Source organism: Podarcis liolepis (assembly GCF_965112155.1).
Source record: "Podarcis liolepis genome assembly, chromosome: 5".
NCBI classification, from domain to species: Eukaryota; Metazoa; Chordata; class Lepidosauria; order Squamata; family Lacertidae; genus Podarcis; species Podarcis liolepis.
The window spans coordinates 40,761,812-40,781,231 of NC_139556.1; the positions used below are offsets into that span (position 1 = coordinate 40,761,812).

Below are 19,420 nucleotides of genomic sequence, written 5' to 3' on the forward strand. Positions count from 1 at the left end.
TCTTTACCTTGTCGAGTGTGAAGAGGTCAAGTAGCTGATCTGTCCCCATGCTTTGCAGACTAGTATTCTCTTGACTAATCACTGTATTTGCAATATTCATTTTGAACTTCTGCAGACCCATTATTTTTTCTTCCAAGGTTCCCCTTGTAATCAGGCGATAAACATTAACGACTCGTTTCTGCAGGAGACAGTTAATATTCGTGAGCGTTCAAGAAACTACCACAGGGTAAAAGAAAATGTAGGGGAAGACACTCGATATACACTCAATTACACCATAATAGAAAATAAAGGAAGCAATAGAGGCCTTCATCACTGGAAGCAAATTTTTCACTGTACTTTCAATCCAGGTTTTGAACAAGACAAAAATATTCACAGCATAAGAGAACCCAAGCCTGGCTCAACGGTGGAGAGGAAAGGAAGGAAGCAGACCCCAATGAGGACCTTTAAAGGAATAAATGGAATAAATTGCAAGAAATTATGGAATACATAAATAGTATTTTTTCCTTCCTAGGATAGTATTTTTTCTTCCTAGGATCTATCTTGGATGTTAATGAGATCCTTCCTCTGATAAATAGCAAATATCTTTTTTTGGGTAGGGTGAAAAGTGAAGAAACATTTTTTTCAGGGGGAGGGGGAAGACTGCAGTAAACCAGAACTTTTTGCCTTGAATCTCTCTTTGCTAGCTAGTCTATGCTAATGCTTTCAGCTCCACATCTCCATTATTTTAGAAAATGGTGGTTATAAACTGAAATCACAAACTCTGAATGATGGGGGCTATTTATGGAATTGGTTTAGGAAGCTTAAACCAATTTTGGATTTATTGAAATGGTTTTAATTGCTCCCAAATCGGCAGCAATTTATGTTTTACCTGTCCAATACGATGTGCTCGGTCCATGGCTTGGAGGTCTTTCATTGGATTCCAGTCATGTTCAACAAATACCACTGTGTCAGCTCCAGTTAAATTAAGGCCCAGTCCACCAACGTGAGTGGTGAGTAAGAGGACATCTATGGAGGGATCATTATTAAACCTGTGAATGAAAAAAGCCAGTTTAGATTTACATGGTTGCACATGCAGAAAAAGCTTGAACCCACAATGGCAGGGCTGAGCAGACAGAGTGCTGGTGGGGTGGAGGGACTGGAGAGAAAGGGAAAGAGACAGGTCAGAAACTGACGCTGGATTGTGTTAAAACTGTAACAACTTTATTGCTTGCACCTTCCAGAGACTTTGGTGTTTCATGGACAGAAACCACGGCTTCACTAGAAACTGCCCATCTGCTAGCAGGGCACTTCTAGCCTAACTCTTGAGGTGGGAGGGAGAAGAGGTTAGAAAACCCAGCTTAAGACAAGTCAACGGTATGAGCTACTTCTGAATACCTTCACCAACCTGGGTCTGTAGATAGCACCATCACCTCTAGATGGGACTGTGGGAGCAGCCAATTTCTACTCATCCCAGTTACAGTCCCTGTCCAGTGACAAAGTGCCAAAACCCATTGTGACTCAAGAGCAATGAGTGCAAAATGTGAGTTCAAACAAAATAGTATGCTAAGAGGAAGGCAAACTCTTGTATGGCTTCCAGTCAGGAACCCAGGCAGAATTTCTGTCCATTAAGTTAACATCTGGTAAGCAAAATGTCGTCTTGCAAAAGCAAGAGAGGGAAAAATACCCACTGTTGCTGATTAAGTTCACCTTAATGCCATTTTCATGTTTATGCTGGGCACCAAGGATGAGCGTTCCTCTCCTCTGCATCCAGCATAAAAGCAGGCCATTGGGGCCATTTGAGTTATGCATTCCAAGCTGACGCAAGTGAACCATAGGATTTCATTTCCTTCAGCAACTGTGGGAGCTCTACATGCAAGAGCTACTCTGTTAGAATATATCTGACACTGGATTTACCTTGACACAATGGAATGCCTCTGACCAGCAGGTATGCTGCCATCCAGTCGCAGGTAAGTAACAGAAGGCAAGTGGGGCTTGAGAAGGTCGTGTTCAACTATATCCAACATACTCTTGAGTTGACAGAAGATAAGGATCCTGTGTTGTGCAACTATGGCTTCTGTGCCGCTTTCTGAGGAGCCTCCGTTTCCCAAGCCACAATCTAGCAGCAGCTTAAAGGCCAAATACAAAAGCATGCCATTAGTCATTGAACTTAGTAGGCATATATTCTTCATTCAAAACGATTACACAGATTTCATCCATTGGGGAGTCATCGTCGCTCAAACAGGACAGTGCATGCTCTGCATGCAGAATTCCAATGTTTAATCCCTGGCATTGCCAATTAAGAGACAGGAAGCAGGTGATGGCAAAGATCGCTGCCAGAGAATCTGGACAGCTGCTGCCAGAGAGAAGAAAATACAGGACCAGCCAAATCTAACAATGGATGAGGCGCCTTCCTAGGTGTCATAATTTCAAAACATGAAACAAATCAAGCTGCAAAGAAGTTTAAAATATTTGATTCTTAGACCCTCTGGAGGTGCACATGTACATGCATTAGATCGGCTAGGACACATCAGCTGCAGCACCATTTATTTCTCTTTTTTAAAGTAGTTATGGGTGAAATCTACTTCATACTAATGACCGCGTGCGAATATTTTGGCATAAGCTTAGAAATGAGACACGAGTGACAAAGCAAGAGGCAAATCTGCTTTTCATAAAAGACGCTGATTCCAGGATTGCAACAAAACAAGAACAGAAATCATGCACATGTGTTCAGGATGATAGAATTTCTATTTCCTTAATGTGTTTTTTAATAAACTGATCTATATTGACCACTTTTATCCTGCCTTGGTCAGAACACACCTGGAGAACTGTGTCCAGCTCTGGGAACCACAATTTAAGGAGGATATTAACAACCAGGAACATGTGCAGAGGAGGGCGACCAAGATGATCAAGGGTCTGGAAACCATCTTATGAGGAATGGGTTGAGGGAACTGGGTATGTCTAGCCTAGTAAAGAGGAGACTGAGAGGAGATATGATAGCTGTCTTCAAATATCTAAAGGGCTGTCACATGGAGCAAGCTTGTTTTCTGCTGCTCCAGAAGCAAGCACCTGACGCCATGGTTTCAAGTAACAATGACTAAACATCAGGAAGAACTTTCTGACAGCAAGAGCTGTTCGACAGTGGAACAAACTCCCACTAGAGGTGGTGGACTCTCCCTCCTCTGAGGGTCTTGAAGCAGAAGTTGGGTGGCCATCTGTCATGTAGGATTTAGTTGAGATTTCTGCATTGAGGGGTTGGACCAGATGACCCTCAGAGTCCCTGCCAACTACAATTCTATGAATTTGATAACTGATACCACAATTTCTTTCCCATCCCTTTGTTACATATAAAAAAGGAATAGGCTTAAGGAGAACACTTTTCCTAAAACTAGATATGCAGCCAGGGTTTTCCTCACCTGTTTTAAAGCAGAGAGTTTAGGTGCATGCTGGATGTCTCGAAGGGAAGAATTCTCAACGGCAAGCTTTTCTGTAACCCTCTTGTGCTCTGGATGATGAGCAGTTAAAACTAATGCTGGATGGTTGCAGAGTTTCCTTAAATACTGCAATGCCTAAGAAAAAAACCCATGAAGGAAGCCATTAACCATGCATAACAACTTAATATATATTCAGATAAGGCACAAGATAGTATATTTCTCTTACTCGTCGAAATCTTGCCAAAGATTGGAGATAGATGCCATACTAACAGCTAACTAATGTTCATTGTTTAATCATAACCAGTTGCGGAGAGCAGAAAAAAATATGATCGACAAATTTGTCCCTGGAGCAATTACTTTACCCTGTATTTTTAAAAAATAATTGATTTGCTTCCTGTGAATCTAAGAAAAGTCCGCACTCTAGAAGTTATAACATATTAATTAATAAATTTTACATTTATGTATCACCAAGCTTAAAATCTATTTTGGAAATTTAGAGGCAGCTCACTGCTTTGGTTCAATATAACTACAGTGTTTAATCAAACAATCACCAGTTACATAAAAATTACTACTTTTATTAAACGTTTGTAAGGAAGATGTAACAAAATGAAATTTCAACCTGAAACACATGTCCTGTGGCTTTAAGTTTTGGTTTCTCAGTTTCCTCAACCAGTGATACTGCTGAAACAGTTTCTTCCACATCACATTTGGCACGAGACTTGGCAAAATCTTCATAAAGCTGAACCTATTAAGAAAGGAAGAAATTTATGCTTAATAGACTATTGTTCACTTCAAAATTACCTCACAAAGGGGTGTGTTCAACAGTAGCTATCTTTTTAAAGAGGGTGGTACTGTGGTCTAAACCACTGAGCCTCTTGGCCTTGCTGATCAGAAGGTTGGTGGTTCGAATCTGTGTGACGGGGTGAGCTCCCGTTTCTCTGTCCCAGCTCCTGCCAACATAGGAGTTTGAAAGCATGCCAGTGCAAGGAGAGAAATAGGTACTGCGGCAGTGGGAAGGTAAAAGGTGTTTCTGTGCGCTCTGGCACTTGTCGTGGTGTTCCGTTGCACCAGAAGCAGTTTAGTCATGCTGGCCACATGACCTGGAAAGCTCTCTGTGGGGAAGCGCCGGCTCCTTGGCCTGAAGTGAGTTGAATGCCACAACGCCATAGTCGCCTTTGACTGGACTTCACCATCCAGGGTCATTTACCTATTTACCTACTCCTACATTAACCTCAACAATATAGTTGACAGAAGGTAAGCATCCTGTGTTAGACAGCCATGGTTTCTGTTTCATTTCTTAGGTACTGTTGTTTCCCAAACTATAATCCAGCAACAATTTAAACTACTGAATGCTCAACACACTGCCATTTTCAGGACTAAGCCGCTGCATTTCCTCTTTGCAAGGGAATATACAACCACAACTATCTTATTCTTAACATAAGACCAAAGTCTTATGCTTAGAAAAGGGCACTCTATTCAACTACAGTGGTACCTCTGGTTGAGAACGGGATCCGTTCCGGAGCCCCGTTCACAACATGAGCAGAAAGCAACCCGTGTCTGCGGGTCACAATTCGCTACTTCTGCCCATGTGCGTAACGTCATTTTGAGCGTCTGCGCATGCGCGAGCAGTGAAACACAGAAGTAACCTTTTCCAGTACTTCTGGGTCACCGCGGGATGCAACCTGAAAATGCTCAACCTGAAGCAAACGTAACATGAGGTATGACTGTATTCATATCCAGAGGGACAGAAGCTTTTGCTCCACACCAGAGCAGCATTAACTATCCTCACTGTTGATTCCCTTCCATTTATTATTATCATCATCATCATCATCATCATCATTATTGACCATACACTACATATAAACTACAGCACAAGACAAAAGCTATTTCAACAGTCCAGAATAAACAAACGGTTTTGAGTCCAAGAAGTTATGACTAACTGCTCATCAATGAGGATGTTGTTATCTTGGACGCAAGCCCCAGCAATATTTTTCAGGCAGGACACAACGTAATAAAATTCCAATTTGGAACAAGTATAGGATCTGAGAAGATCTACAACAGGCTCGTTTGTTGTTTACTAATATCAGCGGAATGCAAACCAGCGCAAGGAACTTGCCTGTAGAGGACTGAGGATGCAGTAATAGTCTTGAATAATTTTGGGTGGAAGATCCTGTAGCACATCTTCTTTCATCCTTCTCAACAAAAATGGCAGTACTTGCCTGTGCAATGCTTCCATTGCAAGAACACCTGCAAATGCCCACCAAAGGAAGAGCATATGGATCAGCAAAGCCACTCAACAAGAACAGGATTCTTCTGGTGTCTCACCCACAGCAGGATTAACTTTCCCCAAGAACAACACTGCTTCATTAAGCAACAGAACTTGCTTCTTACCGGCCTCCTGTTCTCGACCAGAGCTCCGAGCATCTCTACTTGCTAAGATGGGCTTGCTATAGCGAGCTGCAAACTGGCGCTCAGTACCCAAAAATCCCGGCATAAGGAAATCAAACAGTGACCACAATTCTAAGACATTGTTCTGAAAATAGGATAAACAATCATTGTTTTTAATTACGCCAAACTGGGCCAGTTCTCATGCATTTATTTATTTCAAGAGATAGCGGGGATTACCTGAATTGGTGTCCCAGAGAGGATTATCCTATAATTGGCAGTCAACTGTTTTATTGCTTTGGACAGTTTTGTTTTTCCGTTTTTGATGACATGGCCTTCATCAAGTATACAGTAGTTAAATTTAATATTTCTAGGAAAGAAAACACAACTAATCAACTTAAAATAGCTTTGAAACATACAGTATCTTTCAAAATAGCAGGAAGAACTATAGCTTTTACCTGAAAAAATCAATGTCATTTCTCACAACATCATAGGAAGCTACAATTAGGTTGTATCTTTTCACATGGTGCTGCAACCTTAAGAAGATAAAGTATAAAAAGTAGAATTTTAGAGGCAGAAACAAAAAATAAACCTGTACACTTATTTTTAGTACTTTTCACATAATCACAACAGAAGGAACTGTCACTACAAAGCAAATCTTAGAGCCAAGCTTCTACAATATATTACAGTACTTACCTAGCCCTCTCTGTGGGAGGGCCAGTATAGTGCAAAGGATTTAGATACTCTTTGGAACAAAATTTGCCCACTTCATCCACCCAATGGCCTGTGAGTGTGGGAGGGCACACCACTAAGGATGGGAGTGGAACACTATCGGCCATCTTAGTTCTTGCATATTCTTGGGCCCTTTGGAGAACAAAACCAAATCACAAGAAATGTTACATCTTCTATACTGCAGATATGTTGATGTAAAAACTGACTAGCTGTGATTGTGCATGCTACCTGAGACAGTGATCTCCTGCAAGAATACAGATGGACTGCAAGGTTTTACCCAAGCCCATATCATCACAGAGGATTCCATGAAGCTTGTATTTGTTGAGAAAAGCCAACCAATTCACCCCTTCCTGTGAACAGAAAGGAAGAGGAACATAATTCAGGCTTCTGTTCTTATGCCCCCTAAAAAGGACTCCACAATTATTAACATTTAAAATACATTCACAGGCAAAAAAACAGACAGCAAGTAGGCTAGATAAAGTGAAAACAAGAGGCAAAATTGAAATACATTAAAATTCTGGTGCAAAAAAAAAAAGTCTTACCACTCATCTAGCAAAAAGAAGAAGAATAAAAAGCATTTTTCTCCCCAGTAACCACACCTCTTTGGGGGAGTATTAATGCTTTTCTTAGAGATTCTGCTAGAAGTAAATGCTCAGTCCTCTCCTCCCAGCCAGACCTCTGACACTTTAATGTTAACATTATACCACTTCATGAAACTGCCAGCACTCAGAAGTATGCACTAGAGCCAAGAATTTGATAAATATTTCTAAAACGTCTTAAGTACAAAAAAAACCTTAAAGCCACCTAGTACGGTGCTTGCACAGAGGAATTTATTTCCAACTCTGCTCATGTATTTTATGACTAATCTCAGGAATCTTATTAGATAAAATTCTTGATCAGTAGAAGCTATACAACTCTACAGTGGTACCTCGGGTTAAGAACTTAATTCGTTACGGAGGTCTGTTCTTAACCTGAAACTGTTCTTAACCTGAAGCACCACTTTAGCTAATGGGGTCTCCTGCTGCTGCCGCGCTGCAGCTGTGCAATTTCTGGTCTCATCCTGAAGCAAAGTTCTTAACCCGAGGTACTATTTCTGGGTTAGTGGAGTCTGTAACCTGAAGTGTCTGTAACCTGAAGCATATGTAACCCAAGGTACCACTGTACTTGCATTTTTTCCAGGTAGGCATTAATTGGATTTTTTTTTTTAATGTTCAAGTCTTCATAAAATTATGATTGGAAGCAGTGTTCAGAAGACCAGAAATTATATTATTTTCATATCAAGTTCCAAAATACAAATTGAAATAATAAAAGCTATTCAAACCAATCCACAAGACAAATTTGATAAGGAAATTATGTGTGTCTTGAAATTAAAAAAACTTCCCATAAGAATTTACCTGCTGATATTTTCTTAGTTCTGCTTTAATCGGTACTGGAATTTTATAGTTTTCAAGTTTTTTCCCATCCAATAATTGTTCCAGAAAATGGCGCTCTTTGGCTTTAATTTTGATTAAGTCCTCAGGCATATTTGGTGGGTCTGGAATGCCAGCCTGAAACAAGAAAATATATATTTATATGTACAGTATCTTGCATATTTAATTAAAATAAGAAATAAGGTTCATGATATGCTAAAAGTTAATTTTAATTCATGTTTCAACTCTATCAATACTAATATTCTAAAAAAAGCATAATGAAATCACACAATTTGAAAGTGTCATTAACTTGAAGTAACTCAGCTTTCAGACTTTTAACACAGAATGGGAATTAAACATTCAAACAAACTACTGCCTTGCAGTGTAGTTATTTTCTTGAAAATAATGCTGTAGAAGTGTGTTCAGTTCACAATTAAGAAATAGTGATGCTTCCATTACATGATCTACTCAGGAATCGACAGATAAATAGCAATCAGCAGAACAAACAATTACCATAATAGCCTGAATATAAGCCTTACTTTTTTCCAAATTCTGACCATGAAAAGTTAAATTTGTGACCTTACAAAAATTGGCTTTTAGGATATCCCTGCTGAAACAGACATACGGTAAAATGGAACAGGTGTGAGTGCCTTCAGAATTTTAAGTGAGCGGCTTATATTTGGGTATTGCCTTTTTTCCTTTCCCCCCTCTGGAACTTTAAAGGTGCGGCTTATATTTGGGTGCGGCTTATATTCGGACCAATATGGTAATTAGTTGAGATTCCTGCATTGCAGGGGATTGGACTAGATGACTCTTGGGGGTCCCTTCTGACTCTATGATTCTATGAATTGGGAGAAAGGTAAGTCTCAATGAAGTGCAGGTGTTCAAACAGAACATCCCCTGAACTCTGCAGATATATAGGTGTTCAAAGCCTCAACAGCTATGTCATCTAACATGCAGGTTCCATTATTTATATAGCACCATCTGCTATATACACAGTATATATATACACAGATATTTTGTGTAAGGTAACCCACACAGTGGTCTGTACAGGATGCTTTAAAGACAAACTTATGTTGCAACCAAACAAGAAGGACAAACTGTACAGAGAAGTGTTTTCCCAAGCAGATTAAACTATGACCAGGCATTGAGAATTAATGTTTTAAGTGGCATTATGACACAGTAAAATCAAAAGAGTTAACGGTGATTTACGTGACACAGACACCCACTTTGTCAGTTTCAAGTCTGCCTCCTTTAAACTGACAAAAGGTGAGGGAGGAGAGAGGAGAATGTAAAGGACTCATTTATCTTTTCTACAACACTGACTTCTTTGTATGCTGTTATGTTTTTGCTATTCCTGAGTGGTTTCTTTGTCTTTCAGTGTTAAATTTCACAGTCATAATAGAGATAGTTTCAGTGTTTGCAAATGCACAAAGACAAATTTATCTAAGTCTAGAAAGGTGCTAGGATCAAGAATGAATCGAACATCATATGAAAGAATGCATTTGAAATTCAAGGAGTGAATGCTCAATCCTAGTATTTGTAAAATATAATATTCCAAGCTCTAAAACTTCCGATTTTATTCAGTTGAGAAGATTTCTGACACAAAATGCATTACTTGCTGAATCCCAAACCTTACCTATTTACCTAAATAAGATGCAATACCGAAAGACTGCTACTTTCTATCACTATATGCCAATACGCTTTTTTACAGGGCTCGCTCACTGACTCTCTTCAGTCAAAATGAAAGACTTTGGCTTACCTCAAGAGGCATTAATCTAATCAGCGTAGCAAAGCACTGGGTGGCCATGAAACGTACACTGTCTGTTTGATCGCTCATTCTGCCCAGAACTGGAACCACAAGGAGAACTATATAGGGAACAATTCCGACATCTAGCTGTTCCATTACACCTGGATTAATAATTAAGGAGCTTCTCTTTACCAGTTTTGGAGCCATTTCCACAACAATAAATCCATCTTATCTAAACCCAAAATGCATCTGAACAGCAATTACTGAATCACATATGCATGAATCTTAATTTCTGAGAGCAGTGTTGCCCTTGTGGAATGGGGCTTTCCTGCCTCCCACTTCCTAATGCAACCCCTGTTCCCCCTGAAAATATGTATTTTTGATGCAGCTGATCCAATTATGAATATTTGTGACCCCTGAAAACTTCTCACTTACATTTTCCATTTTCTCTTCAGATAGTTCTTTTACAGGTCAGATGGTACATTTTAAAAAAAAACTACCTTCCAGCTCAGTGCTAAGAAAATGGCACCAATATAGAATTTTCTATTGCTATAGCATGCTGTGCAGTATTCATCTTAATGGAAAATAACATTGTTTTTTTAAAGGAAACAGGGTGGAACTTTGGGGCATATATAGGGGAGGGAATCCCACTTTTTGCTTTTCAATGGTCAGAGGAAGACTCATGTTGCATAGATGCAGCATGGGATTGGATGCAGGCAGCCCTGCATAAGCTAAAGAAACCAGACCTGATAAAAGCTGTATTAGGCGCAGCCATGAAGTATCCGCTGGAGTGAATTCCTTCCATATCAATGTGGCGCAGTAATTGCTGTTATCCTTTCCCTCTCATCAGAGGCATTCTTCCTCCCGCCGCCCGCCCCTTCCTGAAACACAACTTGGAATTATCAGGTTCTTCAGGACACAGTGGTACACTCACCATGGCAACCACAGCAAGGACATGTGTGGACTCCTGATGATGCTACTTCTCATAGTGTTAACTGTACATTACTTGAATTCTGGCTTCCATTCAAAGGGCCACATGCAATTTTCAACCTGCACACAAGAACACTTCAAGCTATCCTCACACCACACAACTCATGAAGGTCAAAGGAATTTTGGTGTCTTTCAGCACAGCCTTCACCAAATGCATAAATTGTGGCAGTTTAAAAAAAATTAGATGGAACTGGAATCATATCAAGGCTGGGCAACTATGAGCGTAGGTACATGATCTTCTCAACTACTGAAGCAAGATACTCTCATGACTTTGTGGAACTGAAAGCTTGAGAATATCAGCAACTGGGAGTCATGTACCTGGGTCGAGGTAGAAACAGTCTCTGGTCATTACTATCAAAGTTAGTGGGTTGCAGAATGGTTTCCAGGACACTTTCTCTATACAGTGGTACCTCAGGTTAAGTACTTAATTCGTTCTGGAGGTCCGTACTTAACCTGAAACTGTTCTTAACCTGAAGCACCACTTTAGGTAATGGGGCTTCCTGCTGCTGCCGCGCCACCGGAGCACGATTTCTGTTCTCATCCTGAAGCAAAGTTCTTAACCTGAAGCACTATTTCTGGGTTAGCAGAGTCTGTAACCTGAAGCGTATGTAACCTGAGGTACCACTGTACAGGAGTATCCAGTGTCAATATACAGAATTCCAGGCTTTGGACTAGAGCTCAAACACTTATTATGCATTTCCTTAAAAAAATATCTTTCTTCTACCAAGCCTGGAATCAGGTGATCATATATACCATGCTAGTAAGAAGCAAATATTTCTGCTCCAGTTCAATCTTGCAGAAGCACTTGCCCTTTTGAAGAAACTCCCCAGGCTTCACAAAACTTACATTTCAGCACTTAAAGTCATACATGAATACCTCTTCCTTAGAATCAGGAAAGGATACAGGCAAGAGCTTCAATTGCGCCCTCTTGCTTGGTACTGTCATCAATTGCTCCCAGCCAAGGAAGAATCTTTTCCAAGAAAATGTGCATGGTTTCCAGGGTGGCCACTTTGCTCATTACACCTACACAGCGAGCAGCCATGTGCCTCACTGCAGTGGTGGGGTGTTGAAGGCACATACAAAGGTAAGGCAAGTGCTGGATCAACTGCAAAGAGAAATCACAGCTGTTTTAAAACATACTGAATGCCAACCGTGAGTATTCTATTTTGCTAAATACTGCAACCTGCATAAACTCAAAAAAGAACTTTATCATAATCACAAACAGGGCATTAGGTGCCTTTAAGCTACTTTGCTCCTAGAACTTCTGTACAAAGAGGGAAATGTGTAATGCTAGTGTATAGTTTTATATTCAGGATGGAATGAAAATCGGAACATATTAGGTGTTCTGCAGCTTAAAATATTTTGGGCTCATTTCCAGAAGGAACAACCATAACTTAACTAAGAAGTTCATTACAAGAGACTGTTTCAGTAAAAAACAGAAAAAAGCAAAGTATATGTATCATATCACCTCTTGTAGAGAAATCATATTATCTGTGCAGTAAAGTTTACTATGAAGGATGTTGCATCATTCCTAATAAAATGATGAATGTAAAGAGTTAACTGAACTGAACAAAACGGTGTTCCTGCAAGGAACTAGAGGGAACAAGAGTAGCCCAATATCAACATGGAGATCTATGGCATATGTTTAGGATGGTTTCTAGTTTTATGTTCCAAATCAAAGGCATCAAAAAGGGTGTTCTGCTTTAATTGGTAATTTAGCGAACATACTGCCTCATCTTGTTATCTCATAATCACAGACCAATAAGAGTGTGGAAAATTACCTCAGTGGTATTGATGAGTGAGTGGTTGTTGGAGCTGCCGTTGTTTGGAATAGAATAGCAGCAAGGGACTTGGGAAGAGGACTGTAACTACTTGGGGTCTCACTTTGAAAATAACAGAGATTTAAACACAAATATCCTAAACTTACTTCATCCTTTATAACTGCAAGCTACTGTTGCAGAAGCATTTTTCCTAGTTTAGAAAACATGCAAACACCAACCAATTGTATTCTTGAACAGCATCACTTATGTTACCCATTTCCAAACACCTACACTGGCAATTAAAATTGTGTTAGAAATAAATTCAGAACATTTAAATTACCAAAGGGTGAAGCTGAGCATCCATAGAAGCTGCAGTTGTTTCAAAAACCTGTAGAGAGTTCACTAACTCCTGGGCTGGACCATCTCCCTTTTCCAACAGCACTTTTCTGTCTACAAGAAGCAATATCATCTTATCAGAAGAGTTTCAGAATTCAACTTTTAGAATACCTATACCTTAAGAAATACACATACCAAAGTTGTCTATGTCAATACTGTTCCTTAAAGAACCAACCATAGTGTCCCAGAGATGTGGCAAACCCACGGCCATTTCACATCCAAAGTGTTTAGCAATAGTGGATAAAGTAAATTCTGCTCCTCTTCTCTGTACAACATAAGGCTTCTGAGCCTAGAATTTGATAAGGTAAAGAGAAGGGTTATGAAGCAAAGTAAAGTTTTTATCCAACCATACAGCCTGCCCAGAATAAATTAGACTGCCCTAGACTACATATCAAGCTGGAAACAGAAAGCAATCACACACAGAGAGAACGAAGTAAGATCAGCAACATTTTGAGGCAAAAATTGCCACTGATATAGGCCTACAAGATATAAATCACTTCTCTCTCAACAGAACCATAACCAGAAGAGACAAACACAATACAAACAAGCCTCAGATTAATGTCAAAGGCTGTTGATTGAAAATGCATGTGATCAAGGAACAGGCATAACTGATAAATCTTCGCAACTAGTTGACTATTTCCAAAATCAAATGAGATTCTGAAAATGGTTTTCAAGGCCAGGGTTGCACGTATGTTCATTACTGAATATCTGCGTGTGCAAATGGACTATCATTAATCAGAGACAGGTTATCTCAAATAACTGTGCTTTCAAAAAATGAAGCCTATTCAGAGTTACAATGCATTGTGTAATCAACTTATGAACATCTTGTGTGCTAACCAGTGAATAGAAGAAACCAGGAAAATACTCTAGAAAAGCATTGCCAGAAGCATTATTTTTCTGTCCTGTCTTTTTAATCCTCTATGTTTTCTTATTTGTCGTAAACTGTAGAAACTGATGTTGACACATGCTGTATTTGATCACTCACTAAACATATTCTATTGGCTACAGCAGGGTATTTCTTTCAAGCCTGATTTCAGTAGTGGGACGGGACACTGAAAGTGCCAGGGAAGGCCTGTGAGGGTGCATGGGCACCACATTAGCATCTCTTGCTATACAGGGTCATATACACCTGGAGTGGTGCACCACACAACGACATTCGCAAGAACGAAAACGAAAAGTTCACACCCACTTCGTCAAGCTCTGTGGTTACATTTCCACTACTGCTTGTAGGTAGATCTCCAATTTGGGCTTTGGGGGCCTTTGGTGTAGGACCTCGCCTGCTTGTGATGGCAAAGGCAGCTTTCTGATGCCTGTACAGCGTGATTATACCTCTATGCTTGGTGACTGTATGATGCATCCCATCTCTTTCAGAATTAGATCCTACAATAAAGAAAGGTGGCAATTAAAACATTTTTTCACACCCAGGGCGCAACTATGCTAATAAAAAACAGTGAGGGGAAACCAGGAACATATGTTTTCCTCTCCAGAGGATTGAGAGGGTGAGGAAGGGAGAGTAGAGGAAAAGACATGAAGGAGAGACTAGAAATACAGTCTGGAAATTCAGTTCTCTGATAAACACTTGAGATGAATTAAAGAAAGGGGCAAGATCAAAACAGAACACTAAAACCATTGTTTTGAAATGCACACCCTTAAAACGAAGTGGCATAATGGGGGAGGGTGGACAATGAAATTCAGATGCACATTCTTTCTAGATAGAAATTACATAAATGATATGTCTAGATGTTATTCCTCCCTCCCACCTTGCCTGAAAGAGGGACTTGGATATAGGATCTCCTCTAACACTTTTAAACTTCCAGGGTGAGTGAGTGTTCAGATAAGGACAGCAATTTCTTCTCCACGCAGTGACAGTAAATCAGGGTAGGCTCAAACCCAAGTTCCACTTCCTCAATCTCTTCTAGAAGCCCTGACCGGGACTTAATCCATGGATCAAACACTAATGGTATTCCCAAGAAAGAAGTATGTTCAGAAAATGAATGTTTCCCTTCCTATAAGGAAACTTGAAGCACTGCAAGCGTAATACAATAAAGTTGCTGTTCATTAAGAACATTTCTCTCATTAAAAAAATCACAGTGCCAAACACAAGAATGATCAACCAGTGGTCAGTTGGTACCATCAGGTTAAACCATTTTAGGAGTTTCTGTAATATTTTCCTACTCTGAATCCAAAGAAAGCATCATGAACAGTACCAGGCAAAGATGCTGAATTTATTGCTAGCTGGAAAAACTGCTTTGACAGTCTGTCAAGGATTATTCAAATGCCCCAAGCTGTTTTGGACAGTCTCTTTGTAGGTTTCTCTTCTACCAAGTTACTCATCCACAGAATAGCACATAGCCTACCTTTTGAATTTTCATGGCTGCTCTGAGGTTGTGCAGGGCATGATGCTAAAGGAGTAAGATGTGAGTCTACACAGAGAGAACTGCAAAGATTTTTTATGATCTTTGAGTTGGGACACGGAGATCTTGTTGTACACTGCTGAAGTAACTTTGCTATGCACAAAGCGGCATGGTTTTGTACTAGCGTGTTCTCTTCTTTCTTCACAGCCTCCATCAGTGGTTTTATGACAGGGTTTAGTTTTTCTGGAAGTTGTTCAAGATTCACAACAGCACAGGCAGCAAAAGTATGCACTCTCATCTGCAATGTTTGCCATTCCTGGTTTGTTTCTGAAACAGTCATTTGGACTTGTTGTCGTTTGCTTTCTAGCTGCTGCAGAACATTAGGATTTAGATCAAGAGAGGCTGTAGCTTCATTGAAGACAGTAGTGACCTAAGAAAATGAAAATTAACCCAAAGCAACATTGCTCTATTACAACAGAAAGAAGGACAGCAAAGTTTGCTGGTTTGTTTACACATGGTGCTAGAAGGTGATACATGTTTTCTGCTTGCCCCCCCCCCCGAAACAGGTGATATTGTACACTCTACCTCCAGAAGTAGCCACGGCAGGCAAGAGTACATGTAAGTTCAAAATAAGCCTCCATGGTAAAATCTTAGTAGTTAAGATGCTTGGGCACACCCACTGCAATGCCCAATGCATTCCAGAGAAAACTGGCAGTGGCAAATGCGAGATAGTCCGTAATACCCTGGACAAAATTTTGTCCAGATAGATCCATTACTAAACATTGATGCATCATTTCCCCGCGTTTCCAAGTTTCATAAGTATGATGAAAAGGAAGGCCTTGATTATGAGCTGAGCCGCATGTGACCCTCTTAATGAGGGTGGTGCCTATACTTCAATATCCTTCTGCCTGTTCTGGAATCTCAGTATGAGAACAGATCCCTTTTCCTCGCAATTGGAAGTGGCTGCAGCAAATACTTATGAAACGAATTACACATCGATTAACAAAATTAATCAAAGAAAACTAGTGTACTCTTTACAAAACACAGTATGCACATGTTATTCTCATAAAAACTTAACTGTTGAAACTTTTTTCCTGGAGTGAGGGGATTAATATGGGTCCCTTCTGTGAAATTAATATCTGGCCAGCTCTGTTAGTGGTGAAAGAGGCACTGAGGAAGAAGTGCCTTGCTTTGCTTATACGGTCCACATCTACAAGCCAGACACCTCTACAAGATGGAAGGGGATTTCACTCTGAAGACTGGTAATACTTCCCACACTATATTTATTAGTAATATGCATGGGGGGGGGCAATATCTTTCTGTGTAGCCACAGGTGAATGCTTGTGTGCTACCACGGCTGCTCAAGCTCTTTTTTACACTGCTCACCTAAAGATTGGAGGCTAGCCCTTTCATTGAGTCACTCACCAATTCATTCGCTTGATCTATTGTAAACACACTGCAGTTTACTCTGCTGCCCATGTCAATGTTTGCATCAGTGAACGAGGAGATGAGTTGTTTACATTCATTTTGCATTCGGGTGAAGGGAACAGCAATTTCATCATAATACAGATGCTCAGAAAGGACCCCAAGCAAGCGTGACTGGACAGCAGTAGTCACTTCTTTGTTTTCCTGAAAGCAAACACCATGTCGTTCAGCTGTCAAATTAGCTATTTTAAGTGCAAGCAATCTTCATCGTCCTTGAAGAATAATTTGGATTTGTAAATTTATTTATTTTTTACAAAAACTGGCATTTCCAACATATACAACTGCTTATAAGGGGCCAAAGAATTGATGCAACTAGTTCTACATGTCCAATACAGCTGATGGCTTATTTTCAAACTGCTAGTCACCCACCCACTCTACTCCATCTCTGAGAAGCTCTGAACGCAGTTTTCTCACTACGTGCATGCCTCGCAATACATTTTCAGTCACAGTCTATGCGCATCAGGAGTACTGAACACAGCCCTGTCAGCTACATGCTTTCAACATTAAAATTAGCACCTTGCTTATCAGCTCATGACAGCATAAAGAAAATGTAAATCTGCTCCAAAAATATAACTGGAGCTTAATGTTTTAACTTTGAAAAAAACATGCATTTTTACTGCAGTACATGTCTTACCTTCTGCAAGGAAGCCCACTCACAGATTACTAATGCAACACTAAACCTCTGCAAAGCAGACTTGGAATTCAAGTGGAAAAGCAATAGCTGGGCTAGTGATTCAGCTGGCTTTATTTCTTGGGAAACAGTATTCACACCTTGATCACAAATACAGCAGCAAAGTGCTCCAAGCAATCTGGAACAACAATCAATTTTATATTAGTTACACTTCAAGTAACACACTGTTCTGCACAATCAAACTTGAATTATGTTATGAATAGCTTGTCTATAAACTCATTGATTTTCCAAAAAAACAACAACCCTGTTTTAAGATTTTCAGTAATAAACTGACTTTGCTGCCATCATCCGGGCTCTCATAACAACATAATCCCTGGTTGCTAGATCTTCGGCGACACTTTCTGCTCCAGCAATATATTCCTGTACTGCTTCTTTAGTCGGGGTTTGACCTTGCCGCACCTTGCCACCTGTCTTTTCCTATGAACAAGATATAAAAAGTTGTTTGCGCAAGCCTCATTCGCTTTCACATCCTACTCTTTTGTTTTTAAATTTGGGCTACAGATATGAGAAAAGCAGCCTTCCATTACAGATACATTTTACACTACAATGTAATACCTTTTGAAGTCAAATAGTATTTAGAAAACAATCCTGACTCTATGTATATAATTTCTAAAAATACGCATTGTGTAGCTTTGTCTTCAATACTACTAACCCTTCTGGTGCAACCCCTGAGCCTTGAATGGTTTCAGGCTCCATGGTTCTCAAAGTAAGAGGCAGCCCTTGCCAAAAAAGTGCAAGCATTTAGTTAGAAAATGCCTAAGCTTGTGACATGCACAGTTCAGATTACTCCATAGTATAATGCAACAAAATAAGCAAAACACCACCCAAAGGAATACAGGTCTCTTCTGACCTTTGATCTGGCTTTCACTTCTAGCAACATATTTAAATCAATAGGCAAATGTGATGGCTGCATCATTAAGCAGAGCCAGGCTCCCATCCATGGACACGCAGCTGCTACTACATATTGTAGGGAAGCCTTGCTTAGTAATTCAAGCCACACCTAAAAAAAAGGAGAAACAGGATTATAAAAAAACAACAACAACCCTTCATATTCAAACATCTTACATTACCAATTTCTTTAAGACTTCTGTGCACATAAAATACACCCACAATTTTCACCAACATATTCCAAGGAACAGCATTCCACACTGTATGGTACAAATCAGATTTGACCAATGCTAAAACTGAAAGATAGAACATTACAAGACAGCATCCGCACACAACCAGATTTACAAACAGGGCAAGGTAAATTTAAGTTGCAAAAGGGCACATACCTTATGTATTAGTTCCAGAATTTCTTGATTGCTTTCTAAAATACAGAACTGAAATATATGTCTTAGCATGTCTTGCAAAATGGGAGTAAGCCAGGCTGCAGAACTCTAGAAACAGCAAATAAGAAATTATCAAAGCAGATTATTCTAACAAAACAAGCTTATTCTCAAATAAGCATACCAATGGTTTTTATTTTTATTTTTTATTTTTAGGACAATAAAGCAATATAGCTACTGTTTTGGAGAGCAAGCAACAGTAATTTCTTTCTCGCTTGAGTGTGCTATACACACAGTATATGTGAGTGGTAGAAGTTTACAAATTAGTTCTCATACAGTTGGAGGGACAACTCTCCCCATACTGGAAAGACAAAAACTCCACATCAATGTATTTTTATCCAATAAAATACTAACCCTTTTGAACCAACTTAAAAAAATAGGAGGAGACTTTTAAAAGCAAGGGAAAATGAGAAGATAAACAAAGAAGTAACTGATAGATTAGAAAGGGTCCACCAATGTCTAGAAGACCACTAGAAAGTAAATAACTCTCACCTGATCCTCTGTAGATAATAGGGTAAACAAAGTTTCTAATGCTGCTTTTCGAACAGATGATATTGTATGGTGTAGGAATGGCCACACACGTGGTACCAGAACTGTGAGTGATTGCTGAATACTGAGGTAAGTGTGGAAGGAAAAAGAAGATCACATTGTAATTCATATTCGTTTGTCTTCATATAAATTTATAAAGCAAAATCAGTGCTGCTGTGTAGGTATGCTGACAAGTAGAATT

General features: G+C 39.7%; 1 protein-coding gene across 1 annotated transcript in view; it reads right to left on the minus strand.

Moving 5' to 3' along the window:
* The window catches only part of BTAF1 (B-TFIID TATA-box binding protein associated factor 1), a 39,085-nt gene that overhangs the window by 1,905 nt on the left and 17,760 nt on the right, over positions 1-19,420 (minus strand). Inside the window, exons 14-37 of the mRNA XM_083505820.1 lie at positions 19,183-19,303; positions 18,637-18,741; positions 18,213-18,362; positions 17,637-17,779; positions 17,306-17,480; positions 16,612-16,815; positions 15,190-15,616; positions 14,022-14,212; positions 12,968-13,121; positions 12,777-12,886; positions 11,580-11,781; positions 9,699-9,847; positions 7,922-8,074; positions 6,756-6,877; positions 6,492-6,659; positions 6,254-6,331; positions 6,036-6,165; positions 5,802-5,943; positions 5,527-5,657; positions 4,030-4,155; positions 3,393-3,545; positions 1,894-2,105; positions 869-1,028; positions 8-178 (exon numbers count right to left, since the gene is read on the minus strand). Of these exons, the coding sequence (XP_083361946.1) occupies positions 8-178; positions 869-1,028; positions 1,894-2,105; positions 3,393-3,545; positions 4,030-4,155; positions 5,527-5,657; positions 5,802-5,943; positions 6,036-6,165; positions 6,254-6,331; positions 6,492-6,659; positions 6,756-6,877; positions 7,922-8,074; positions 9,699-9,847; positions 11,580-11,781; positions 12,777-12,886; positions 12,968-13,121; positions 14,022-14,212; positions 15,190-15,616; positions 16,612-16,815; positions 17,306-17,480; positions 17,637-17,779; positions 18,213-18,362; positions 18,637-18,741; positions 19,183-19,303 (3,877 nt within the window). The remainder of the gene's footprint in view (positions 1-7; positions 179-868; positions 1,029-1,893; positions 2,106-3,392; positions 3,546-4,029; positions 4,156-5,526; positions 5,658-5,801; positions 5,944-6,035; positions 6,166-6,253; positions 6,332-6,491; positions 6,660-6,755; positions 6,878-7,921; positions 8,075-9,698; positions 9,848-11,579; positions 11,782-12,776; positions 12,887-12,967; positions 13,122-14,021; positions 14,213-15,189; positions 15,617-16,611; positions 16,816-17,305; positions 17,481-17,636; positions 17,780-18,212; positions 18,363-18,636; positions 18,742-19,182; positions 19,304-19,420) is intronic.